The 27,506-nt window shown below is 45.7% G+C and overlaps 1 protein-coding gene across 4 annotated transcripts; it reads left to right on the top strand.

Annotated features, from left to right (window-relative positions):
• Positions 1–27,334, top strand: LOC140206966 (NACHT, LRR and PYD domains-containing protein 3-like). 4 transcript variants are annotated; one of them, XM_072275263.1, is made up of 13 exons: positions 1–273; positions 10,800–10,955; positions 14,595–14,696; positions 18,750–18,916; positions 20,530–20,701; positions 20,800–20,865; positions 21,919–23,674; positions 24,242–24,328; positions 24,484–24,654; positions 24,810–24,980; positions 25,140–25,310; positions 25,466–25,633; positions 25,798–27,334. In XM_072275263.1, the coding sequence occupies exons 3-13, from the start codon at positions 14,687–14,689 to the stop codon at positions 25,883–25,885; spliced, it is 3,027 nt and encodes a 1,008-aa protein (XP_072131364.1). In that variant the 5' UTR covers positions 1–273; positions 10,800–10,955; positions 14,595–14,686; the 3' UTR covers positions 25,886–27,334. The 4 variants fall into 4 exon arrangements, with proteins under 4 accessions (XP_072131364.1, XP_072131365.1, XP_072131363.1 ...); XM_072275264.1 differs by having other exon boundaries at positions 1–326; XM_072275262.1 differs by lacking the exons at positions 1–273; positions 10,800–10,955; positions 14,595–14,696 and having other exon boundaries at positions 17,188–18,916.
• The last annotated feature ends 172 nt before the right edge of the window (positions 27,335–27,506 follow it).

The following is a 27,506-nucleotide window of genomic DNA, read 5'->3' as shown; positions in this document are numbered from 1 at the left end:
TAAATCTTCCAAGAGATGCTGCTTGGCCTGCTGCGTTCACCAGCAACTTTGATGTGTGCTGCTTGAATTTCCAGCATCTGCGGAATTCCTCGTGTTTCTGTAGCATTTGCGGGTTTTGCTTCCGAGGCCCCGCCCCCGTTCTGAGACGCGATCACTTTTCAAATACTCGCAGTCGCCGGATGGGCGGTGGTTTTCTTTCGATTGTTTGTTGAATCGGATCGGCGGCGGAGAGTCGGGGGACGGATCGCTGTCTGCGGGGCAAAGAGATCATCGGTGAGTATTGAGGCCGGTCCTGAGCGAAGGACGAGACCGACAATTTCCCTTCGGTGAGTACTGAGGCCGAACCCGAGGAATGACCTGATGTTGGGCGGTGAGTTCCGTTAACTTCCCCCGAACTGGAGGCCTCGTCCCGCTTCCAGGATATAACCTGCCGGGGTCGGTCCCGGTTGTGGGACATTCACACCGAACCGCCTGAGATGAGCTGCCCCTCAGTCCTTGTTACTTTGGTCCTAGGAACAGGATGAGGTGGCGATTCTGGGACTAACCCTTTCCGTTGAGTTTTACCTGGGAAACTTTGCCTCCGTCACTCGGCCCGGTAACAGATCCAAACTTCACCTAGATCGATGCCTGGGGTCGATAATTGTTTTACATATTTCCAACACACTGGAAGCGACCGTTCGGCCTGTTGTATTCTTGCAGACACGAGGGTTAAACAGAGTAATCGCAGCCTCGGAACGCAGCTCCACGTGTATGAGTAGTTTCATCTTTCCCCGTTCAGACAGGACAGTGAGATCCAGATCTCTCACGTACTCTCGGGGGACTGGGAAGTTTATTTCCATCTTTTTTTTTTCATGGCTACGACTCGCCGAAATGCTAACAATGTTTCCCGATATATTGCCCTATTAATGTGAGAATTAAGTCTTGTTCATTTATCTGGGTTTCTTGGAAGAAGACGTGAAGTATATCTGGATGGATACTTTCTGTGGTGCGTTTGTAAAGCTTGTTGAGTGGAAAAGGGCATATACCAAAATTCTTAATGTTTGTTCTAGCTTTGTTAATTTACAATCTGTTATCTACTAGTATGTAGTATTAATTCAGAATCTATGTATTGCTGGAGGACCATCAGAGATTGTCCTTGATCCCTTTTCCCACCTGGTTCTATCTGGTCTTTCCCTACCCATCTTATACAGTCTTTGTTCAGACTGTATCCCATCGTCTCAATGATATATTTCAGCAATCTTTCCTCTAACCTTTGCCTTCATTGTGAACTGTTGTTTTGCACCTCAGAGTTTTCCAGGAATAGGTTTTTGATAGCTGGAGCTACCAGAGGTTTAATTGAGCACAGCATTTAGCAGGGTACGAAGCAGCCATTACAATTTTAGTTTCACCGTTACAAAATGGTTGCAGTGTTAACCTTTGTCATAATGAGACTTGTAGCATACGGTGAATTTGTTGTTTCCTTTCTCGGTTATTTTTGTGAGCCACATCCTCTGTTTCCAGAGTAACAGCTCGTCAGAGCTGCAGCAATTGTTGCACTTTTTTATCGCGCTGTGGTCACTGCCGCTCAGCGTGGAGACAGTGGCCTCGGGACCAAATGTAACAGAATGAAAGCGGGAGGAAAGGATGCTGTGAGCATTGACTGCATGGAATGAGTTACACCAGGGTCAGAATGAACTTACAAACTGGTGGGGGTGGAGTGTGTTGCTGACATTTTGCAGTCAGTTACTATCTGTGCATTAAATTGAAGTGTGGGGGGGGAGTACAGTTGTAAGAAATTTAAAGAAGGGAGAAAATATTGGAAACATTCAGCAGATCGGCAGTATCTTGGGCAGTCCCACTTCTGAAACTGGGTCTGCCATCATTTGTCCTTTCATAGACGTAGCCTGGTGTACTGCGTTTCCAGCATTTTCTACTTTATAATTTTAAATTCTGTTCCTGCTACACTGTGGGAAACATGAAAGCCAACTGTGCAGGGCAAGATCCCACACAGCGATAAGATAGTGATCAAATGTGATCCGTTTAGCTGCTAGAGGCAAGCTGAAGCCCCAAACAGCATAAGAAGGCAGCAGAAAGGAAATTATAGACCAGTTAGCCTGAACTCAGTGGTTGTGAAGATGTTAGATGCAATTGTTAAGGAGGAGATGATGGAGTACTTGGGGACACAGGACAAGATAGCACAAAGTCCATGTGGTTTACTTCAAGGAAAATCCTGCCTGACGAACCTGTCGAATTCATTGAGGAGATTACTGAGGCTTCATGACAGGAAACAAAAGGGTAATGACTGAAGGAGGATTTAGGAAACGGAGGCCTGTGATGAGTGGGATATGTGTGTCAGTATTGAGACCTCTGTAATTCATTATTCATGCCGTTGATTTGTATTTGAATGTACAAAGTTTAATATTAAATTCAGGAGTCTGCTTGATATTGCAACAATGAGATTTAAAAACATCTTCTTCAGTTATGGAGATGGGCTGAGAAATGGCAAATAGTTCTCAACTTGCACAAGTGTGAAATGGTGCATTTTGGACAGACAGACCATGGTAGCACTTGTGTAGTGAATAGGAGGGTGCCAAATGTTGAGGAACAGATCCACCTGGGAGTCAAGTGTACAGTTTACTGAAAGTGGACAGCAAGTGTAAAGGGTAGAAGGTAGGGCTTTAATCGTGTCTCTAATCATGTATATATGTCCTTGATGGCGGGTGTGCTGGTGATGCATTGGGCAGTGTCACTACACTTTGTGAAAGCTTCCTGTCCGCCACAGTGCAGTTTCTAAACCATGTAGTGATCCAGCAGGTTAGGATGCTTTCCTCTGCACATCTGCAGAAGGACGAAAGTACATACAGTTCATACACTGTCCAGCTCTCTTCAGCCTCCTCATAAAGTTGGTGAGTTTTCCTAATTCTGTTAAATGTGTCCTGGGAGCATGAGTGGTTTTGTAAGCTATGCATGCCCAGGAGTATGAAACTACTTAGTTTCCACAGTTCTGCTGCCGATGTAAAGATGTGTATGAGAGATGTGAGTTCTCCTGAAGTCGATGACCATCTCCTTTATCTTGCTGACATTGAGGAAGGGGCTATTTGCCTGGAAACAGGTCTTCTCTCTGTATGCCATCTCATTGATATTTGTGATGTATCCCGCCACTGCATTGTCTTCGGCGAAAATGACAACGTGATCACACAGGTGTTTGTCCATGCAGTCATCCATGAGGGTGTACAGCAACTGGATCAGCTCAGCCTATGTAGAGGATGATGGGGAAGGAAGAGCGGTTGTATATCCTGGCTGTCTAAGGACTGTTGGTGAGGAAGTCCAGTATCCCCTGGTACAGTGGTGTGTCTAGAAGGAGGCGTGGGAATTTGTTCACCAAGGTCTGTGCTGAATGCTGAACTGAAATCCAGAAACAACATTTAACATTAGTTTTCTAGGTGTGTCAGGCCAAGTTGAGTGTCATATGCCATAGCATCTGTTGTAGAGCGATTCGTTCAGTAAACATAATGGTGAATGACCAGTAAGCAAGGATTTGAGGTTTTTGTTACATGCCATAATCACTGTTGAAACCTCATCATGATTGGTGCCAGACTTCTAGATGGTCGTCATTTCATTCTAAGGTGTAGAGTTCTTTGGTACAGGGATTATGGTGGCTGATTGGAACCATGTGGGGACAGCAGCCTGGATGACGGCATTAGAAGATACAACATAGAAATCTACAACACATTAAAGACCATTCAGCCCACAACGTTGTGCTAACCCTGTAACCTATTCTAGAAAGTGCCTACAAATTCCTGACCGCATAGCCTTGTATTTTTCTGAGCATGAACGGATCAAAGAGTATCTTAAAATACCCTATTGGTATCTGCCTCTACCACTGTCCCTGGCAGTGCGTTCCACGCACCCACTGCTCTCTGTGTGGAAAAGCTTACCTCTTACCCCTTGTACCGATTTCCAAGCACCTAACACTGTGTCCCCCTCATGTTAGCCATTTCACCCCTGTGAAACAGACTCTGACTATGTACATGATCAATGCCTCTCATCATCCTATACACCTCTTAACAGGTCACTTCTCATCCTCTATCACTGCAAGGAGAAAGGACAAAGTTCACTTAACATAATCCCAAAAGACATGCTCTACAACGTAGGCAACATCCTTTGTAAATCTCTTCTGCACTCTCTCTATAGTATCCACATCCTTGCTCTAGTGAGGTGACCAGAATTGAATGCAATATTCCAAGTGGAGTCTCACTAAGGTCTTAAATATCTTTAACATTACCTCACTGCTCTTGAACTCAATCCCACGGTTGATGAAGGCCATCACACCATACGCCTTCTTAACACTGTCAACCTGCACAGCAGCTTTGAGTGCCCATTAAACATGGACCCCAAGATCTTGCTGATCCTCCACACTGCCAAGAATCTTACCAATAATATAATATTCTGTCTTTAAATTGGACCTACCAAAATGAACTACTCTCACTATCTGGGTTGAGGTCCATCTGCTACTTCTCAGACTAGTTCTGCACCCTATCGTTGTCCCGCTGTAACCTCTCACAACACTCCAGGCTATCCACAACACTCCCAACTGTTCTGTCATCAGTAAACTTACTAACCCTGAGAAGGTACAAACTTACTTCTACTTCCACATTCAGGACATTTATAAAAATCACAAAGAGGAGTGATCCCAGAATAGATCCCTGCAGAACACCACTGGGCACCGTCCTGCATGAAGAATACAAACCATCTACAACCACCCTTTGCCTTCTGTGGGCAAGCCAATCCTGGATCCACAAAGTCAGGCCTTTTGTATCCCATGTCTCCTTCCTTTCAGAATGAGCCTTGTATAGGGAATCTTATCAAATGCTTTACTGAAATCCATATATACTACATCTACTGCTCTACCTTCATCAATGTGTTTTTTTACATCTTCATAGAATTCAGTCAGGCCTTGACAAAACCATGCTGACTATCCCTAATCAGATTATGTCACGAAATGCTCATAAATCCTGCTTCAGGATCGTCTCCAACAATTTGTCCACTCACTGGTCGATAATTTCCTCAGATATTTCTACTCCCTTTCTTGAACAAGGGAACAACATTTGCAAACATCCAGTCCTCTGGTACTTCTCCTGTCCCTATTGATGACTTGATGATGCAGAGACTCAGCAATCTTCTCCCTCATTTCCCACAGTAACCTGGGTCATACCTCGTCCAGCTCCAGCATCTTGTCTAGCTTAATACCTTTTAAAAAGCTCCAGCACATCCTTTCTTAATGTCTCTACACGCAAACGTTTCAGTCTGCTCTAAGTCATCCCCACAAATCCCAAGGTCCTTTTCACTGGTGAATACTGAAGCAAGGTAGTCATTAACTACCTCCGCTACTTCCTTCAACTCCATGAACATGTTTCCACAATCTCACCTGATTGGTCCTATTTTCACATGGCTCATCCTCATGCTCTTCACATACTTCTAGAATGCCTTGGGTGTTTTCTTAATCCTACTCGGCAAGGCCTTCTCATGGCCTCTTCTAGCTCTCCTAATTTCTGAATAACTCCTGAATAATTACCACCATTCAGGGCCCCAAACAGTCCTTCCAGGTGAGGCAACACTTCACCTGTGAGTCAGCCGGGGTGATATACTGCGTCCGGTGCTCCCGATGTGGCCTTTTATATATTGGCGAGACCCGACGCAGACTGGGAGACCACTTTGCTGAACACCTACGCTCTGTCCGCCAGAGAAAGCAGGATCTCCCAGTGGCCACACATTTTAATTCCACATCCCATTCCCATTCTGACATGTCTATCCACGGCCTCCTTTACTGTAAAGGTGAAGCCACACTCAGGTTGGAGGAACAACACCTTATATTCCGTCTGGGTAGCCTCCAACCTGATGGCATGAACATCGACTTCTCTAACTTCCGCTAATGCCCCACTTCCCCCTCGGACCCCATCTGTTACTTATTTTTATACACACATTCTTTGTCTCACTCTCCTTTTTCTCCCTCTGTCCCTCTGAATATACCCCTTGCCCATCCTCTGGGTCCCCCCCCCCCCTTGTCTTTCTTCCCGGACCTCCTGTCCCATGATCCTCTCGTATCCCTTTTGCCTATCACCTGTCCAGCTCTTGGCTCCATCCCTCCCCCTCCTGTCTTCTCCTATCATTTTAGATCTCCCCCTCCCCCTCCAACTTTCAAATCCCTTACTCACTCTTCCTTCAGTTAGTCCTGACGAAGGGTCTCGGCCTGAAACGTCGACCGCTCCTCTTCCTAGAGATGCTGCGTTCACCAGCAACTTTTATGTGTGTTGCTTACATCTCAAACTATCAGCCTGAGTACATTTTGTTCTGTCATCTGCCTATCCTTCCTCACAAACTCCCTACAAGCTGTCTCTACTTGTGCACCAACCGCCCCGTCCTCTGTCTCTTCACGTGTGTTTCCAGCCCCCGCAAGTCTAGTTTAAACCATCCCCAATAGCAGGAGCAAACCTCCTGTAAACGTAAGTTTGCTGGATAAAAATAATGACAGTTCAAAAAGATCGTTACTTATCTTTTCACCCGTTTATGTCTTCAAGCTCAGCCGGTGAGTGAACTTCGACCCGACATCAGGGAGAGAAAGTTCTCATCTCCCCAGCGGTTCTACAAGTTCACTGCCTGATGTCAGAATTGTTACAAGTTATAAGGCCTCCGATACAAAAGAACAATCAGTTTGATAAGCACCCCAGTCAAGTTAATGGACTGTTGATAGAAAAGAACAGTCAGTTTCATAGACACTCCAACCACCTTAATTAGAGAAAGGAATGTCCTACCTGGTTTCTTGGAGGTACAACTTAACTACAAAGATAAAAACATCCGTCAAATTTATGCTTTAATTAAGAAAGGAATGTTCTGTCTGATATCCATCAAGTACCGCCTTTTGTCAAAATCAAAAGGTGTGAAAAGACAGAAGACATCTTATGTGGATCTGGGTGAACTTTAACCCTTATCTCGCCCCAAAGAAAGCAGCTGTGAGACATTATTCAACCTCACTGCAGTCACAGACATAGTCAGTACTTAATCCATTGTTGACAGGAATCTCAGAATCCCCCATTTCGTTCAACTTTATCACTTCCTCCCAGGATATTAGTTACCCTCCCGTTCAGGTGCAACCCGTCCCACTTGTACAGGTCACTACCTCCCAGTAAAGGTTCTAATGATCCAAGAAACTGAAACCATGCCCCCTGCACGATCTCCTCGGCCACCCAGTCATCTTCGCTGTCTTCCTGATCTGACCTACTCTCGCTCATGGCACCGGGAGTCGTGCAGTGGATGTGATCCACATGGATTTTACTAAGGTATTTGACTAGGTTCCACACAGTAGGCTTATTCAGATAGTCAGGAGGCATGGGATCCGGAGAAGTTTGGCCAGGTGGATTCAGAATTGGCTTGCCTGCAGAAGGCAGAGGGTGGTGCTGGAGGGAGTACATTCAGATTGGAGGATTGTGACTAGTGGTGTCCCACAAGGATCTGTTCTGTGACCTCTACTTTTCGTGATTTTTATTAACGACCTGGATGTGGGGGTAGAAGGGTGGGTTGGCAAATTTGCAGACGACACAAAGGTTGGTGGTGTTGTGGATAGTGTAGAGGATTGTCGCAGATTACAGAGACACATTGATAAGATACAAAAATGGGCTGAGAAGTGGCAGATGGAGTTCAACCCGGAGAAGTGTGAGGTGGTACTCTTTGGAACGACAAACTCCAAGGCAGAGTACAGAGTAAATGGCAGGATACTTGGAAGTGTGGAGGAGCAGAGTGATCTAGGGGTACATGTCCACAGATCCCTGAAAGTTGCCTCACAGGTGGATAGGGTAGTTAAGAAAGCTTATGGAGTGTTAGCTTTCATAAGTCGAGGGATAGAGTTTAAGAGTCGCGATGTAATACTGCAGCTCTATAAAACTCTGGTTAGGCCTCACTTGGAGTATTGTGTCCAGTTCTGGTCGCCTCACTATAGGAAGGATGTGGAAACATTGGAAATGGTACAGAGGAGATTTACCAGGATGCTGTCTGGTTTAGAGAGTATGCATTATGATCAGAGATTAAGGGAGCTAGGGCTTTACTCTGGAGAGAAGGAGGATGAAAGGAGACGTGATAGAGGTGTACAAGATAATAAGAGGAATAGATAGAGTGGATAGCCAGCGCCTCTTCCCCAGGGCACCACTGCTCAATACAAGAGGACGTGGCTTTAAGGTAAGGGGTGGGAAGTTCAAGGGGGATATTAGAGGAAGGTTTTTTACTCAGTGAGTGGTTGGTGCGTGGAATGCACTGCCTGAGTCAGTGGTGGAGGCAGATACACTAGTGAAGTTTAAGAGACTACTAGACAGGTATATCGAGGAATTTAAGGTGGGAGTTTATATGGGAGGCAGGGTTTGAGGGTCGGCACAACATTGTGGGCCAAAGGGCCTGTACTGTGCTGTACTATTCTATGTTCTAATCTGGAGTTTACTACCTTGGAGGTCCTGCTCTTTAGCCTCCTTCCTAACTCCCTAAACTTCCTGCGCAGGGTCTCTACTACTCTCCTGTCTATGTCATTGGCTTCAACAGTCACCATGAGCTCCGGCTGGCTCACCATCCGCTGCAAGGATATTCTGCAACCGCTCAGAGACATCTTGGACCCTAGCACTTGGGAGGCAACACACTATCCTGGCGCCCCTATACTGCCACATAATCTCTTATCTGTTCCCCTAAATATCGAGTCCCCTATGACGATTGCTCCCCCAGACTACACCCTGCCCTTCTGAGGCTCAGAGCTGACCACAGGGTTATTGGTCTGGCTGCTGCTGCCTTGCCCAGATAGGTCATCCCACTTAGCAGGGGCAAGGTTGCTGAGGGGAATGTCCACAGGGTGACCCTATACTTACTTCCTTCTCCCTTTACCTCTCACGGTGTTCACCCATCTACTCTCCGAATTCTGCACTCTGTGTGTAACCGCCTGCTTAAATGTCATATCTATCGGTTGCTCTGCTTCCCGCATGATCTTTAGTTCATCCAGCTCCAGCTCCTTAATTCTGTCCTTCAGGAGCTGGAGTTGGCTGCACCTCCCACAGATGAGGTCATTAGGGAGGCCATTAGGTTCCATGAATTCCCATGTCCTACAGGAGCATTCCGCAGCCATATCAGCCATCCTGCCTGAACTATACAATGGGCAACCAAGACCAAATCAGCAATAATGAAAGGAAAATCTTTCTGACCTGTTTCTTTGGCCTCAGTCTCTTCTCATCAAGCCTCTTGGGCCAAAGCATGATGATCCTTGTCTCACTGCTGGTCTGCTCCCAACAATGGCTCTTGTCCTTTCTGTACTCTTATTTAATTCACAGTGCTCTGCTCCCTCCGCTGACTGGGCCTCTGGAATGTCCGAATGCCCATGAAGCTCTCCTTGTTAAGATGCACGTCAAGACATCAGCGGCCTGAGTACTTGGTCTAGTATGTTTTCTGTCCTAACAGGGGTTGAATCTCTGTGGAGTCCTTCTCTTGTCTGCTGTTGTTACAGGCAGTTGCTGCTTACCTGTGGGCAGTAGCTTTCATTGCTGGTTTGTGTTACATGACTCAAGGCGTGGTTTAGAATGCCAGGGAAGGTGCTGCCACTGGTACAGTCAACGTTACATTTACCTTGCGAAGTCTGTAACACCCTTGGTCTTATTTCCCAAGGCTGAGGAGTTGAAAGCTGAAGGGCCCATATGCAGAAAAGTGGGGAGATTTTAGAGACCTGAGAGATAATCTCAATATGCAAGAGTACTGAGTACCTGGAAAGAGCAGATCAGTGTTTGGATTGTTGGTTATCCAGCTCGGGTTCAGTAATGTCACGGTTTGGAAATTTCCACTCACTGTCGCCTGTCTGTGAGCAGGTGGAAATTAAAGAAACACTCAAGTTGCTAGAGAACTTAAATAAAATCAGAAATATTTCGAAGCCATTCGATTCAGGGTGTTGGACCTGAGAAAATAAACTCTCTTCCTCTCTCTGCAGGCGTTCTTTATCTGTTCAGTATTTCTTGTATTTGACATTTTTGGTACATTCCTGGAGAAAGGATTTGTGGAACATTCAATTCAGATGCATTGACCCCAACAGGGATTTCAGCCCATCTACTTCACGCTGTTCTGGCCCCATCTACCTACACTCAAACCATAGCCCTCCATACCTCTCTCATCCGTGTACCCAAACAAACTTAAATGTTGCAATTAAAGCTGCATCTACCCGTTGTACTGGGAGCTGGTTCATGTTTCACACCACCGTCTGAGTGAAGTGCTTCCCCCTCAGATTCCCCTTAAATATTTCAATTTTCACCCTAAATTCATGACCTCACCCAACCTGCATTCACCCTATTTATAACATCAATATTTTGTATATCTCCAGCAGGTGTCTCCAACGTGAGTTCCATGGCATTGGAAAGATTGTGAATCCCTGCTAGGACCGCTCTGTATTCTCCTATGCTCCAGGAAATCAATTTCTAGTCTGTTAAACTTACCCCTGAAACTCATTTCCTGAAATACCATCAACATTCTGCAAATTTCGATTCACAGTATTTTTTACAACTTTAGTATTAACATTCCAATTCCTCTTCTCAATACCCTGATTTATTAAGGCCAAGATGCCTAAAACTCTCTTTACGACTCTTTCAAGGAATTATGGATCTGTATTCCCATGTCAGTTTGCTTTGTCACACATCGCAGGCCCCTACCATTCACTGTATAAGTCTTGAGTTTTGTTTTTGGAAATTTTGAACAGAACTGTTTTTTTTTCACCTTTGTATTATTAATGTGCTTCAATATCTCTCTGAATAAAGTGATCCCTGCAGTGAAGAAAAGCGCACAACGGGAAGCAAACCATAACTGCAGATGAGGGAACAGCAACAAGCGAACCAGGCCGAGGACTGAGAGCATCAACTGGAGAGACCCCTTCTGACTCGGAGTTTCAATTGATTCAGCCAGGACAGAGTTTGGTGAGTCTCATTTACTCAAACTCTTGTCCTTTAGACATGACGTATATCTGAACAAAGGAGGATATGAAATAGTTGGAGTGAGGCTGAATATGCCCAGAGGTACAGTGACGCCTCTTGTCAATTCTCCTGTTATCACTGCAGATTCGATAATGTGCTGTTAGCAGGCCAGCTCTTCAAAGCCACTGACGTCTCCTGTGTTTCCTCATTTCAATGTCTTGCATCCTCTAAGAAGGTTTTAGTCAGTTCTATTGTTACCTTGTCTGACTGTGTTACATCATAATCATCTCAAACTACCAGAGATGTAGTAGTACTGTCCTGTAATGTTCTCTGTTCTCTGGTTGAAACATTTACGTACATGAAAGCTATTTACATTCTTCAAATGTTAACCTTTACTTGGAATTTCAGATTTTCTAAGGTTAAATTTGCTTTGTCTGAATGTAAGATGCAATACATGATTTCAATATGATAGAACATTGCAATTTCTGTTGTCATCTGTTCCTACGCCCAACGTATTGTATTGTTTAAAATTAACCTGTTTTGGGGACACTCATGTTTTAAGTGAGGTTGAATGTGATTCAGAGCAGGCCTGTGTCAGGGATCAGGTGAAGGAATGATACTGGGTGGAGTGTAAGTATATTGCGCTTTGGTGTGTTTTCCCACTGCCTGGATGGAGATGTTTACTGACTTGAGCTGTTGGTACGTGGACTGACTCTGCTGCCAGACCCCAGCACCAGACCATGCTGTAAGGTGTTATGGGGTTTCATTAAATCAAGTTATTGCCTCTGGACTTGTGATTGCGAGCACAGACATTCTTAACTTACCAGCATGATCATGTGGAACTCCTGACAGTTCCCTGGAAAATCGGATTGGTGTGGTCCCGTAAAGCAGAAAGTAATTTGATACTGCAGTATTGACCTGTAGAATAATATTTCTTCGTTTCCCTGAGTATTCTCTCGGTGAACTTTCAGGAGCACCCTGCTGTTGCGTACTGCAAGTAATTTCAGACAGAAGACATGTAAAATTTGTGAATTCAGCCAACATAAGCTTTCCTACAATTTGACGGTAGAGAAGAACCAGCAGAAGCCCCTATGAAGATAATTGCTTCACCGTTAGACTCCGGAGATTCTCCGTAGCTGGCAGGGGTCTAATTTCACTTTGTAGTTAGAGAAGTGCAGCCAGGACAGAACAGTCAGACAGACAGTCAGAGGTGGAGAGTCACTGGATGATGTTCTGATGGACAGGATCTACCAAGATTTGGATCGACAGTCTGATAAGGAATCAGCATGGTGTAGTGCATGGAAAGTTGTGTTGGAAAAGCTAAGTAAAAGTATGAATGAGGGTACGCTGGGAATATGGGTCATTGGACTTCAGCAAAGTCTTTGACAAGGGGCATCATGGCAGATTTGTCCAGAAGATTAGGCCCTATGAAGTCCAGAGGGAGCTCGTTAGGGGTATTTGAAATTAGCTTGAAGGAATGAAGCAAAACGTGGTGGTTGAAGGCTTCTCCTCAGAATAGGGTGCCACATAGCAAAGACCATAAGACCATTAGGCATAGGAACAGAATTTAGCCATTTGGCCCGTCGAGTCTGCTCCCCAATTCAATCATGGCTAATCCTTTCCTTTCCATCTTCAGAGCCACTCCCCAGCCTTCTCGCCTTCTCTCAGTAAGCACTGATGCATTGTTCAATCAGGAACCTACCAGGACCCTGCCTCCAGTGGTATCAAATTCCACAAATTTACTCCAGTTAAATAAATTACTCTGCGCTTTTGTTTGAAGTGGACACCCCTCTATCTAGAGTCTGTGCTCTCTTGTCTGAGACTCCACACCATTGTCGGAGACTCCCTCCATCATTCCTTCCACATCGACTCTGTCTGGGCCTTTCAGCATTTGAAAGGTTTCGATGAGATCCCCCCTCATTCTTCTAAATTACAGCGAGTAAAAACCCAGAGCTAACAAACCCTGATAACCTTTTCATTCCCAGCATCATTCTTGTGAACCTCCTCTGAACCCTTTCCAATGTCAGCACATATTTTACAGGAGGAGTCCAAAACTGTATTCATACTCAAGGTGAGGTCTTACCAGTGCCTTTTAATGTCTCAGCATCATATCCCTGCTCTTGTATCCTAGACCTCTTCAAACGAATGCTAACATTGCATTTGGTTTCCTCACCAATGACTGTACCTTTAAGTTAGCCTTCAGGTTGTTCTGCACGATGACAAGAAGTTCCTTTGCATCTCAGATTTTTGGATTTTCTCCTCGTTTATATCTACTACCAAAGCGCATGATCTTGCATTTCCAACATTGTATTTTATTTGCCGCTGTCTTGCCTATTCTCCCATTCTGGTAATCTGTCTAAGCCCTTCTGCATCCTACATGCTTCCTTAACGCCACCTCCCCCTCCACTACTCTTTGTACCATCTGCAAACTTGGCAACAAAGCCATCTACTCCATCATCTAAATCATTGATATACAGCATAAAAAGAAGTGGTGCCAATATTGACTCCGTGCAGAACACCACTACTCACAGGGAGCCCACTAGAAAAAGGATCCCTTTATTCCCATTCACTCCCTTCTACCAATCAACCAATGCTCTAAATATGCCAGTAACATTCCTGTAATATCATGTGTCCTTAACAGTAGGTTTACAGTTGAAACAAAATTAGGAATGCTACTAATAGTGAACATTATCATAGATTGCAGGGAATGTTGCTCAGTTTGGGAAATAGGCAGAGAACAGAAAAAAAGATTGAATTAAAAATACTTATTGGAAGTTTTGGAAAATGAAGCAATGTAGTACCGATGATGTGTGTTGTAGGGCATAAGGTAGCGTAAGGGAACAGAGGGCCCTAGCAGTACAGGGTACAGAGAAAGATGTTTGGCTTACTGGCATTCAGTGGTCAGGATTGAGAAGAGAGTCTAGGACATCTTGTGCAGTTGAGTTTTGTGAAGCTGCGCTTGGAATACATTTACGGAAAAGTTGTGGTTAAACTGGAAAGAGTGTAGAGAAGATTTACGATGATGTTGCTAAGACTAAAGGCCTGAGTTACAGGAAGAGGATAACCAGGCTGGGTCTTTACTTCTTGGAAGACCAGGAAATGAATAGAAACTTTAGATACATGCTTAAAAATATGAGAGACAGAGATAAGGTCAACATTAAATCTTTTCCCGATTTCAGGTGAGACCACAACTAGGGTAACAGATTAAGGATATGGGGAAAAGTTTAAAATGGGCATGAAAAGCAACGTTTTCATGCAAGGCACGTGATTATGTGGAGTGAGCTACCAGGGGATGTGGATGAGGCAGACACAATAGTATCATTTAAGATGCAGTGCAGATGGGCAGATGGAGTGAAGGGACTTGGAGGGATATTGACCCATCACAGGAAATTGGGACCATAACGGTCCTCACTGTGTTCGACGTGGTCTCCTTAGGTTGGAGTGTCTGTATCGGCTCCATCGCTCCATGACTATCAGTAGGATGTACCAGAAGGCACTGGACAGGCATAGGAACGTGGTGTGGAAGTTGATATTATTGGGGAATGCTGGCACCCTAAGCCAACTACTGCAATAATGCAAGAGATGTTGTCATATTTGCAAAATAAGTGTACTGTCACTCTCTGCTTGTTGTGTAATTCATAGCATCACCAGCAAGTGAGGGTTTGCTGTACCAGGACCGAAGATTAGACAAGAAGGCGGCAAGTGACCATCAACAGTCGTCGGTCAGAATCGGAATGGCTACAGGTATGATCACTAGGATCTTTATAATTAAACTTCTGTCCCATTGGTACAAAATAGTTCAGATGAAGAAGTGTATACAGGTGCAAACAATGCTCACAGAAGTGTCCTCATTGATCCCATTGATAAAGTATCTTTGAGTAATGAATCAATCCATTGGTTCAAGCTCAGGAACTGACACCTATAATAGTCGAATGACTCCGCTCACCATGCAAAGCTTCACCTGAGTGAAAGTAGCAGGAGATCCTGAATCAGATGAATGTGAGTGAAACACAGACAAGAGTATAGCTGTTGTTCTTCAGGTAACAGTCCAAGGAATAGCCCGTCTGTTTCTTCACCATACAAGCCCTGATGTGGAAGACAATCCCAAATCTCATTTCGTAAATCTGGCACCAGATGATTGGAGTATTTTCAAGAGTTCTGGGATCAAGCGATATGAATACAGTCTGTATTTTTGAAGGTCCCTTTCCTGTGGATTTTCATAGTTGCACAGTGGCGATGTGGAGAGCTTCGGGTAGTCTGTTTTCTGTGGCCAAGTTAGAAAATACTTCCAATGGCAAATGACCCACGAAAGAGCTCATTGCAGATAAACCATGCTTACAGATATACGGTCTGTTATAATGCTTTAATGCATGAATAAACACAAACAATATTCTGATGCTGGAAATTCAGAACAACAGTCACACTCAAAAAGCTGGAGAAATGCAGCTGGTCAGGCAGCATCCATTGAAATGAATAGAACTCTGCGTTTTGAGCCGAAACTCTTTCAAAGGACTGGCCAAGGAAAGTCAGTTCTCATGAAGGTCATGAAGTTCTCATCCACCTTGGATAGTTCATTGAATCTGGCTGTAAATCTACTCCCAGTGTATGGGCACAGGCAAAACAGTACAGTGCAAGTGGTGAGGACCAGGCAAGCATGGTCAAGGGAAATGGAGGAGTGCATACAGGACTTATAAGACCTGTATACTGAGGGCTGGATGAGACCATAAGAGATCAGCGCAGAATTTGGGCAATCACCCTGTCGGGGCTTCTCCGTCACTTGATCCTGGCTGATCCATTTTCCCTCCCAAATCCTGCTTTCTCCCTGACTAATGAAGAATCCATCACAATCTGCTTTAAATATACTTACTGGCCTGGCCTTCACAAGTGCCTGTGACAATAAATTCATCCGATTAACAACCCCTTGTCTAAAGAAATTCCTCTCCATATCCGTTCTAAATTGACTTGCCTCTATTCCGAGGCTGTGCCCTCTAGACCTGGACAACCACTATTGAAAATACCCTTTCCATATTCCTCTATAATAGGTCTTCACCCCTCATTTTACTAAGCTCCCATGAGTACTGGCCCAGAGCCATCCTGGTATGATAACAATTTTATTCACAGTGTCATTCTCATGTCATCTTCAATATCAGCACATCGTTTCTGAGACGGGTAATAAAACTGTTGATGAAACTCCAACTGAGTCCGCACCAGTGCCTTATAGATAATCCTCATCGCATCCTTGCCTATACATTTTAGTCCTCTTGACCTGATTGCTGACAATGTATTTCCTTCCTCACGGCCGACCCAATCTGCAACTTTAGGGAACCCTGCATGACGATTTCCAAGTCCATTTGCACCGCATATTTTCGTAATTTTTGCCTTTTAGAAAATACTCCATGCTTTTCTTCCTTCTTAAAAAAGTGTATAACCATTCTCAGCTCTCCAGAGTTTCCCCATCTGCAGCCTCCATGCTTCTTATATAGTATTCCTCGTCCCCCTATATTTGCAAATTTGGCCATAAAGCCATCAATTCCCTATTCGAAAGCATTGATATATAATGTAAAAACAAGTGTTCCCAACACTGACCCATGCGGGACATCACTAGTCTCTGGCAGCCAGCTAGAGAAGCTCCCATTTATTCACGATCAACCAGTCTTCTCTCCATGCTAGTACTGTATAATTCATTTAACACTGTGGGCTCAACTTGTTAAGCAGCTTCCTGCACGGCACCTTGCCTTCTGAAAATCACGGCATTCACCAATTCTTCTTTGCCTATCCTGCTTATTATTTCCTCTAAGAATTCCATCAGTTTGTTCAGGCAAGATTTTCGCTTTAGAAAACTTTGATGACTTTGACCCATTTTATATCGTGCCTCCGTGTACCCTGAGACCTCACCCCTAAGAATCGACTCCCAACATCTTCCCAAGCACGGAAGTCAGGCTAACTGACTTAAATTTTCCTTTATTCTGCTTTTCTCCATTTTTTAAGTGTGAAGTGATGTTTGCAACTTTTTAGTCCTCCAGAACCATGCTAGAATCTAGTGATTCCTTTATGGTCATTACTAATTCCTTCACAATCTCTTGTTGTTCAGGGGTACAAGGTGGAATCTGCTGTGCCAGGGTCTCTGGCACGGTCGGCTGCTGAACGATGATGCCGTTTTATAAAAAAATAATTTACTTTTACCATTGTAAACTTAAATTAATAAGTAAACTCACAAGTATGTTTTTTTTTAATTTTCAACATTGATATATACAGTATTCGTACTACTAAAAGGCATTTGAGGATGCCCAGTTTTCAGGCCGTGTGAACATTCTCTGCTCAGAGCAATGGTCAGTCAATACAGCTGTTTAAAACAAACGGAGGGAAAGTTGCTCTCAAATTTCTACAGATGTACTGTGAAGAGCCTTTCTGACTAGTCGCATCAATATCTGGTATGAAGGACCACTGTATAGGATCGGGGATAACTTTGCACACTCAGTCAGAAACATCATGCACACTGTCCTACCCAGCATCAAGGTCACTTTCAAAAGACAATACCTTAAAAAAAAGACCCTATCCGTCCTGTATAGACCCCTATCACCTATGACAACCCTTCTTCTCGCTTCCATCAATGAGGACGCACAGGAGTGAAGACACATACTCAAACTTTTAGGAAACAACTTTCGCTCCACCATCACTGGAATAGTCAGTATTATTCCTTAGATTCCGAAGAGCCATGGAGGAATTCCAATAAAACATCAGTCGGTGAACTTGTAGAGAAACTTCCCAGGGAACCGTGCTACTTGTATGGGGTCAGCACGCAAGGTCATGTTTTGTACAGTTGACTGACACTTAGGAGGAGGACTGATGAAGGGAGGACAGTGAATTTTGCATACAAAGATGTTAGTGAAACTTTCAAAATATCCCTCAAATGATTATGCACATCAGGTGCTTGGAGAAGTGCAAAATTGTCTTGGCCACACAAAACAGGTATTGGCGGTGAGGCCGGGAGGTCTGTGAGCAGTGGTGCTCTGCAAGTTTCAGTGACGTCTGCTGTCTGTGATATTATCAATGACTGGCAAACTCTAATGACTCTGATTCACACATTTACAGAAGATACAGAACTTGGTGGAGTTATGGATATTTGAAACATTTGTGAAAGGACACAGTAGAATATTGACCATTTATAACTATGAACAGAGAGATAGCAGGCGAATTGATGGACAAAGCGATTTGTGGGTACATGTGCATATCTCTATGAAAGAAACAAAACATGTCGACCGATTGTAAAAACGAACTGTAGCATCAGTCGAGAGTTGAGCCCAAATGTGGGAAAGACATGCTGTTGCTGTAAGGAACTTTGATTGGGGCATAACTGCAGTTTGTGTGGAGCTCTGGTTTGTACATTAAAGAAGAATATGGAGACTCCGGAGAAGGTGCAGAACAGTGCTGTGTGAATTAGAGGATCAGATGTAAGGGGAGACTGGTGGCGCAGTATCTAAAACTATCAGAGGCACAGATTACATGGACACTCAAGTCTCTCACTCAGTGTGCAACAGTCCTAACCAAAAGGCATGAGTTCATGTGAGGGCGTCGGAGGGGTGATTGTGCCACGATATTTACGATGCAGGTTTTACACTGGGAGCATCATTTAAGAGATTATAAAATAGGCAAATGGACAGGCAAGGACTTGAGGTATAGAGACCATGAACATGCAGATAGTAGTGGATCAAGTTGACATCATGGTCGACACAGACATAGTGATACAAAGTGTGTGTTCCTGTGCTGTACTGTTCCATGTTCTATGTCTGTTCACAGATCTGAACTCCGCAATCTCCACCTTCTTGTCAAATTGTGATGATCACCAACTGCTCCAGTTGACGAGATTCTACATGGAGCGACTGGAGCAGGCGATTGAAGAGGGTGTGGAGGGTCTCGGCCTTATGTTAACTGGCGAGGATCACTTCACCGGACGAGAGTATCACGTAAGTGAAAGGGAGACCGATAGATTGAGTGTCGATTTTTCAACAGACTGACAGACCCGATGTAAACAAACTGGTCTGTGTGGGTCAGCAAGGCAGCCCGGGGCTGCATCCACACTGAGCCTTTATGCGGTAGATACACGTTCTGACAGGAGTCTTGCCAATGATCTGACACAGTCATTTTTAGTCTGGTTAGGATACAAACAATGATTGACAGCTGACTGTTGGTCATGTGACATGCGATGGGGACTGCCAGTGGATAGGGAATATATTAATCTGTCTGTCTTTCCAGCATGTTTCCAATGCTTGACCTCACTGGCCAGACAACAGTGTTTCCTTGAATTCCACAATCAATGTGCTGATCCATGCTCTAAGCTCATCTGCCTTCCCTACAATACAGCTTGCATTGAAATAATATGCATCTTGGAACATTAGTTTCACCATGTTCATCCTCCAGTGTCCTGATTTTGTCGGCTTAACAACATGTTTCCCAAACAACCACTGCACTGTCTGCTCTGGTTCTTCATCCCCTTGCAATTCTAGTTTAACCTGACTCCCCCGCCCCGCCCCATGCAGCGCTAACAACCCTTCCCGCAAGCGTATCAGTTCCCCTCCAGTTCAGGTGCAAAACGATGTATGCACAGGTATCATCTCCCTTGGAACAGAGCCCAATTATCCAAACATCTGAAGCCCTCTGTCATGCACCATCTCATCAGCCACATGTTAGACTGTATTATCATCCTATTTCTGGTGCGTGGTACGGGTAGCAATCCCGAGAACACAACCCTGAGATCCTGCCCTTTAACGTAGCACCTAAATCCACGAACTCACTTTCCAAGACCTCATCACCCTTCATTAGTAAATCATTGGTACAGATGAGGTCAAAGTCTGTTCAGCCTCCATCTTATGAATGTTGTGGACTTGATCCAAGATTTCCCTGACATTTGCAACATACCATCTGGTAATTTCATTTTCAGTCACGGACCCTTCTGTCTGATGTCCTAACTATTGAGCTCCCATAACTTCAGCTCAGCAAGTCTCATCCCATCCCTTCCTAATCTAAAAGCTAGACTCAGTACCGGAGACCTGCTGCAATGGCTTTCCTCTGCTGGGTCATACCCACTTCCCCCCACCCCCCTCTACAGTACACGGTATACCTGTTATTGAGGTAAGGGACCACATAGGTTTTCTGCACCTGCTGCTTATCCTCTCACCCCAGCCCGGCAGTCACCCAAACACCCCTGTCCTGCAGTTTGGGTATAGCTCCTAATCTCATCCGGTAGGAGAAGCATTCCACTGGTCTGTATCATCAAAAATCTCTAAATCTTCCATAACTCATCACCAAAGCCTCTCTGACACAACGCTTCAACTCCCCACTCTTAACTATAGCCACTCCGCTTAAACCAAACTACTTTTTTACTGGCCCTTACCAAGTGCAAAATTAGCCCGTAGTCCCGACTGACCCAGCTCACCTTTTAAAGCCTTGCTCCCGCAACGCACACTCCAGTTACTCCTCTGAATCTGTGGCGTGCAGAATGTGCTGGGTCAGTCCATGTTCAGGGTAGATTTGTAGCCATCCCTCCGCTCCTCAATATGTTCCCCGTTGTTCATCACAGAGCGTGACTGAGCTCGCAGGGAAGGGAAACCGAGCGGGTGCTTCCAAACTCCTCCTGGATCTGGTGATGGAGAAGGGCTCCGGGGCCTGGAGGGTGATGTGGGAATCCTTCGTGAAACTACATCACCATTTACCGAAGCTGAGCAGAATATTGGATGAAATACGGGAACGTGGTAGGGTGAACAATACACTGTGTGTTACAGATGTAAATGCTAATGAATTTACAGTATTACACAGAACAGACTTCATGCAGGTTAATCTGTTTGAACAGGTGACGCCCAGTTCGCCTACCTGAACACAGAGCGGGGTTTATCTGAAGTGCCCATGCATCTGAAAGGTAAGCGATGTAACGGAAATCTCAGAGTCTGTTTCATTCTGAGAGTCTGAATACCTGTCTTTTGCTACCTGTTTAGAGACTGTCAGAACCTGGGAGAAGGGTTGTTGTTGCTGTGGCTGGAACACAGGAAACCATTTGCATTTTTCACAACATCTGGCACCTTCCAGGTCTCAGCCTGTGTACCCAGAGGCCTCTGAGATTCATAAACAGATGCGCCTGTCTGTAACACAGCAAACCTTGGTGATCCCCATTACCCAGCCCCGAATATCCCGAGATCTAGCAAAGCTGAAACCAGCCGGTTCTATTTGGATCATCCAACTCTGGCAGAGGAAGTCTCACACCTCAGAGTTTATGCACCAGCTCCCCAGAGCAGAGGGGACTGTAAAGATGTGATGGGGATGTATTACCTGACTTCATGTACTAGCTCCCCAGAGCAAAGGGGACCGTAGAGGTGCACTGGGGCTGTGCTGCCTATGTTCATGTATTGGATCACCAGAGTAGATGAGACTGCACTGGTACTCTGGGGGTGGGGGGGGGGAGGGGAGGAGGAGGGTGCTCTATCGTGACTGGCTCAACCTAGAGCAGGAAACAGGAATAGTGTTCCTTTTCCATGACTCAGTACTGACAGCTTAAACCTAAAGGAGTGTCAGGAGCATCAGGTCCATTGTGAGAGAAGTGAAAACAGGAAGAGCAAGTGAATCCCCCCCGCCCCACACTTACCCCCTGTGGTGTTGCACAGTTCAGCAGAGTCTGAGCAGTGAAACCAGCCTCTCCACACAACACTCCCCTTTGCAGAATCACGTGTGCACTTGGTGCTGGCTGTAACACCAGGGAATCTGCAAACTATGAACAGAGGGGAGAGTGGTGTCTATAACAGCGAATCTGAATCAGATCAGAAATGTTTCGGGCCATAACTCATTTTCAGACGCTCTACCACTGAGCTCCCAATTTCACCCAAACAATGTCTTTAATAAGTTTTTTTTTAATTTGGAAAAATATGTTTGGTGTTCCGTGTTCTTCAGGGATTGACAACCTATTTCTGTACATCCTCAGATGTTCGACAGAAACATATGGAGACTCTGCAGGAACAAACTGAAACACTGAGAGTGAACACGATCCTGATGAGGGAGAAGGTGAAGATTTTCCAGCTGGTTGATCGACACGCTGAGCTCACGGTCATTTCTACTGTTCGAGATCGGACACTGGTGGAACATGAGCTTCTGGCAAGAGGCAGAGACCACGAGGAGTGGAGAGACAAACATCTCCGCAGAGAGCGGGAAAAAGTCCGGGTGGATCAGTTATTCAAGAGGAGTTTTCTTCAAAAATTGAAGAGTTCTTTTTATGGAAAAAAATATGGGATTTCGGCAGCAGTGGCCGGAGTCCCAGGGATCGGGAAAACAACAATGGTACAAAAGATTGTTTATGACTGGGCCACGGGGAAAATATACAAACAATTCCATTTTGTCTTCAGTTTCAAATTCCGAGATTTAAACTCCATTACCTGCAGAATAAACCTGAAAGAACTGATTCTGCATCAGTATCCCTACTTTGGGAATATCCTGAGACAGGTCTGGAAGAACCCAAAGAGGCTGTTGTTTATATTCGATAGTTTGGATGAATTCAAGCACAGAATCAATTTTGCTGACAGTCAGGGAGACACAGAAACTCAGGACACATGCACAGATCCTGAATTCAAGTGCAAGGTGTCGGACATTGTGTACAGTTTAATCCAGCACAAGCTGCTCCCAGGGTGTTCAGTGCTGGTGACCACCCGTCCCGCTGTGTTACATTTATTGGAAAGGGCAGAGATCAGTGTCTGGGCTGAAATCCTGGGATTTGTTGGTGATGAACGGAAGGAATATTTCATCAGGCATTTTGAAGATCAGACGGTGGCGGCAGCTGTTTTCAAACACGTGGAGGAGAACGAGATCCTGTACACCATGAGCTACAACCCCTCCTACTGCTGGATCCTCGCTCTGGCACTGGGCCCCTTCTTCACACAAAGAGTCAGGGTCCCGCAGCGAGTTCCCAAGACCATAACCCAATTATATTCCTACTATATTTACAACATCCTGAAAAACCATGGCCGTGAGATTGAGAACCCCCGTGATGTGTTACTCAGGGTTGGTCAGATGGCCCTCAGAGGAGTATTCGAGAAGAAGATTGTGTTTACAGATGGAGATTTGATCAACTACAGTCTGCAGCCTTCCCAGTTCCTGTCCGGATTCCTGAAGGAGCTTTTGGAGAGAGAGGATTCTGCCCGGTGTGTGGTGTACACATTCCCACACCTCACCATCCAAGACTTTGTAGCTGCAGTCGCACAGTTCCTGAATCCACATCCAGGGGATATCCTGAAATTCCTCACAAAAGCCCACAACTCAACAGATTGGCGATTTGAGGTATTTCTCCGTTTTGTTGCTGGTCTCTCCTCCCCAATGACAGCTCGGGGCCTGGAGGAGTTTCTGGGTCCATTTCCTCATGAAACAACCTGCCGGGTGATTGACTGGGTGAAGGAGGAGGTTAAACGCCGGAGTGGAAACACATGGAGTGAAGCTGGTAAAAGGAGCCTCCTGAACACATTGCACTACCTGTTTGAGTCTCAGAATCGTGCATTGGCTCAGGCCGCACTGGAATCTGTGGAAACACTTTCATTCAGTGGAATGACACTGACCCCGATTGACTGCGCGATCCTGTCTCATGTCATCAGACTCTGTGATACAATAAAACACCTCAATCTGGCTGGCTGCCACATTCAGTGTGAAGGAATCCAGCGGCTGGGACCCGGGCTGCACAAGTGCCAGGAGTTGAGGTAACTTTATTTATTTCTCACTCTGAGCTGTGAAATTGTCCCACTGTGTTGTTTCAATGTAAATGAAGTTGGGTAAACTGTCGTAAATATGATTGTGAAGAACTGTGACAAATGCCATCCCCCTACGTCCTGTGGGATTTCTCTTACTTATTACCCTTTTCCAGTGGGATCTCTCTTCCCCATCCTGCAGGTTCTATCTTTCCATACTTTTCCTCGGGTGGTGTCATTTCCCACCGACATTTCCCCATTCACAGATCTTCCTCACTGTGGTACATTCTCCCACCCTTCATCCCTGTCCCTCCTGACCCTCTCAGGTCAGGAACACTTTTCTAACCAGCAGGGAATGAGACAGAGTATGTGGAGTTTACAGGGTCACACGGACAGACTACATTACTGACATTCGGTGAATACCCTGGAGCTGGTCAGTGAGGGACATTGACAATGATGGGAACTCCGATCAGTGATTTACTGACTGGTTTAATGTTTCCTGAAATATCCGAGTAGGAGAAATTTGCTCAGCGCACAGTATGAATCACTTTGTTCATGGATTTTTCTGTTTGTGTTTAGACTTGGTGAGAATGACCTGGGAGATTCAGGAGTGAAACTGGTGTCTGCGGCTCTGAGGAACCCGGAGTGTAAAATACAGAAACTGGAGTAAGTACCAGAGTCTGGGAGATTGTGTTTACTGTCACTGGGTGTCTGACACTGAACATTAATGTGATCAGTAATTGTGTTACTGATAAACACTGGGGATTTGTACCGTCTCCTGTCTCTTTGTGTCCTTCACCCTCACCCTCTCTCATTTCCAGGTTGGATGAGGTCGGTCTCACAGGTTCTGGTGCCGAGGATCTCGTCTCCACTCTCAGTACAAACCCATCACTGACGGAGCTGGACCTGAGTGCTAATGAACTGGGAGATTCAGGAGTGAAACTGGTGTCTGCAGTTCTGAGGAACCCGGAGTGTAAAATACAGAAACTGGGGTAAGTACCAGATCGTAGGAGATTGTGTTTACAGCCACTGGGTGTCTGATACTAAACATTAATGTGATCAGTAATTGTGTTACTGATAAACACTGGGAATTTGTACCATCTCCTGTCTCTCTGTGTCCTTCACCCACACTCTCTCTCATCTCCAGGCTGGGGGCTGTCGGTCTCACAGGTTCTGGTGCCGAGGATCTCGTCTCCACTCTCAGTACAAACCCATCACTGACGGAGCTGGACCTGAGTGCTAATAAACTGGGAGATTCAGGAGTGAAACTGGTGTCTGTGGCTCTGAGGAAATCAGAGTGTAAAATACAGAAACTGGAGTAAGTACCAGACTGTGGGATATTGTGTTTACAGTCACTGGGTGTCTGGCACTGAATATTAATGTGATCAGTAATTGTGTTACTGATAAACACTGGGGATTTGTACCATCTTCTCTCTCTCTCTCTCTGTCCTTCACCCTCACTCTCTCTCATCTCCAGGCTGTACCGTGTCGGTCTCACAGATTCTGGTGCTGAGGATCTCGCCTCTGCTCTTGGTACAAACAGATCTCTGAGGGAGCTGAACCTGAGTGTTAATGAACTGAAAGATTCAGGAGTGAAACTGGTGTCTGCGGCTCTGAGGAATCCGGAGTGTAAAATACAGAAACTGGGGTAAGTACCAGACTGTGGGAGGTTGTGTTTAGTCACTGAGTGTCTGACACTGAACATTAATGAGATCAGTAATTGTGTTACTGATAAACACTGGGGATTTGTACCGTCTCCTGCCCCTCTCTGTGTCCTTCATCCTCACTCTCTCTCATCTCCAGGCTGTGGGGTGTCGGTCTCACAGATTCTGGTGTCGAGGATCTCGTCTCCGCTCTCATTACAAATCCATCACTGAAGGAGCTGGACCTGGTATTCAACTCGCTGACAGACCGATCCGTCCCCGCCCTCCGCCGGCTCATAGTAAACCTCCCGAGTCTGGAGCGGATCCGGTGAGTGTTTGTGTTAATGTTCAAAGTGATAAACTATCAGTGGATCTGCGGGTTTTCTGCTGATATTTGTCTGTGAGTGTTTTTGAAACATTAGCCCCGGTCCCCTGGTACTGACACTGTTGTGTAATCTGTTTATTTCATCTTTATTCTTCTGTCTGTTTCAGGCTGGACCAGAATTGGTTCAGTGAGACCGGGAGGAAGGAACTGAGACCTCTGCAGGGAGTCAGACCCGGACTGACAGTGATCCTGTGAACATCTGAATGTGTGAACAGCCCCGCCCGCGGGATGGGGACATTTTGCCCGATTCCCCACCCTCCCCTTTAACTCCCGCCCTTACCTTTAACTCGCCGCGCGCCAGGTGTAATTCCAAACAGTTTTAACGGAACTGGCTCCACGCTCGCGCTGTGGGTCGTTCATTGTGCTCCCGCAGAGACATAGCTCTACCTCCTGTCCAGCGGCGCTGCTTCCGCCGGATGTAAGTGCTCGAGACCCCCCCCCCCACGTGACACCCCGGAGAATTACACGCACAGGAAGAGCCTGGGGGCTGGGGATCACTCTTGGACTCTGGTGTCACGGAGCAGGATTATCCCGGGAGTGAATCATTTTGCTCCCTTTGCTAAGCACGTTGCATTCGGCAGTCTGGCCGATATAATGATGTTAAATTGACACATACCTCGGCAGTGACACTGGATCTGCAGCGATCTCTGAAGTGTGATTTTATAACCATCGGTTCCTCGATGCAGAGTGACGGTGAGAAACGGGACTGGCTATTCAACCGGCCACTCGTTGTCGCCGATCAGTTAATTGTGTGTGACTGCGAGTGAGTCAGGAGTTGCTTATTTATTCCCACACGTCAGCAGCTCACACATTGTTTAATTTACCTTTGTGATGATGAAATCAATAAACCGCTGTAGCTTCCCGCCTTGGTGTCGGACTTGAGTCTCATTCGAAGAGAAACAGTGACCTGGGGTTACTGCTGCCCCCATACCCGGTGAACTGCAATAATGGGTCTGAGCTCCTCACACTGGTACAGCAGCGTGTCAGCTCCAGGCTGAGGGATGTCATTCTGGTGGTGTCTGGTCCCCAGGATCTCTTCACTCCCCAACCCCATCCAGGCTGACACGCCACTCCCTCTCACCCAGATACTCGCACTATCCTGATCCCCACCTTCCTGCGCGCTTTCTCGCTCTCACAGTCAAAAACAACAAAGGAGATTGGAAGCTCATATACTGTATAATATCGGACCCGCGTCCACCAAGGTCGCAAACAGAAGGGAACAGAAGCAATCAACACGGGCTGAAGGGCCCTCTGCACAGACCCGGCAAACAAACCCGGGGCCAGAGAGAATCAAGCTTCCTCCGCACAGTCCCAGCTCACACTCCCGGGATCAGACACTGAGTGAAGCCCCCTCCACACCGACCTATCTCTCACCCTCAAAATCAAAGCCTCTCATAATCTTATACACCTCTATCAGGCCACCTCTCATCCTCCGTAGCTCCAAGGAGAAAAGGCCGAGTTCACTCAACCTATTCTCATAAGGCATGTTCCCCAATCCAGGCAACATTCTTGTAAATCTCCTCTGCACACTTTCTATGGCTTCCACATCCTTCCTGTAGTGAGGCGACCAGATCTGAGCACGGTACTCCAAGTGGGGTCTGACCAGGGTCTATATAGCTGCAACATTACCTCTCGGCTCCTAAATTCAATCCCACGATTGATGAAGGCCAATATACCGCACACCTTCTTAACCACAGAGTCAACCTGCGCAGGTGCTTTGAGCGTCCTATGGACTCGGACCTCAAGAGCCCTCTGATCCTGCACACTGCCAAGAGTCTTACCATTAACACTACCTGTAAAAGTACAACGAAGAAAT

The sequence above is a fragment of the Mobula birostris genome, chromosome 13 (assembly GCF_030028105.1).
Source record: "Mobula birostris isolate sMobBir1 chromosome 13, sMobBir1.hap1, whole genome shotgun sequence".
NCBI classification, from domain to species: Eukaryota; Metazoa; Chordata; class Chondrichthyes; order Myliobatiformes; family Myliobatidae; genus Mobula; species Mobula birostris.
Note: the sequence above shows the minus strand (reverse complement) of the source record. Positions and strands in the feature narration are given on the sequence as shown.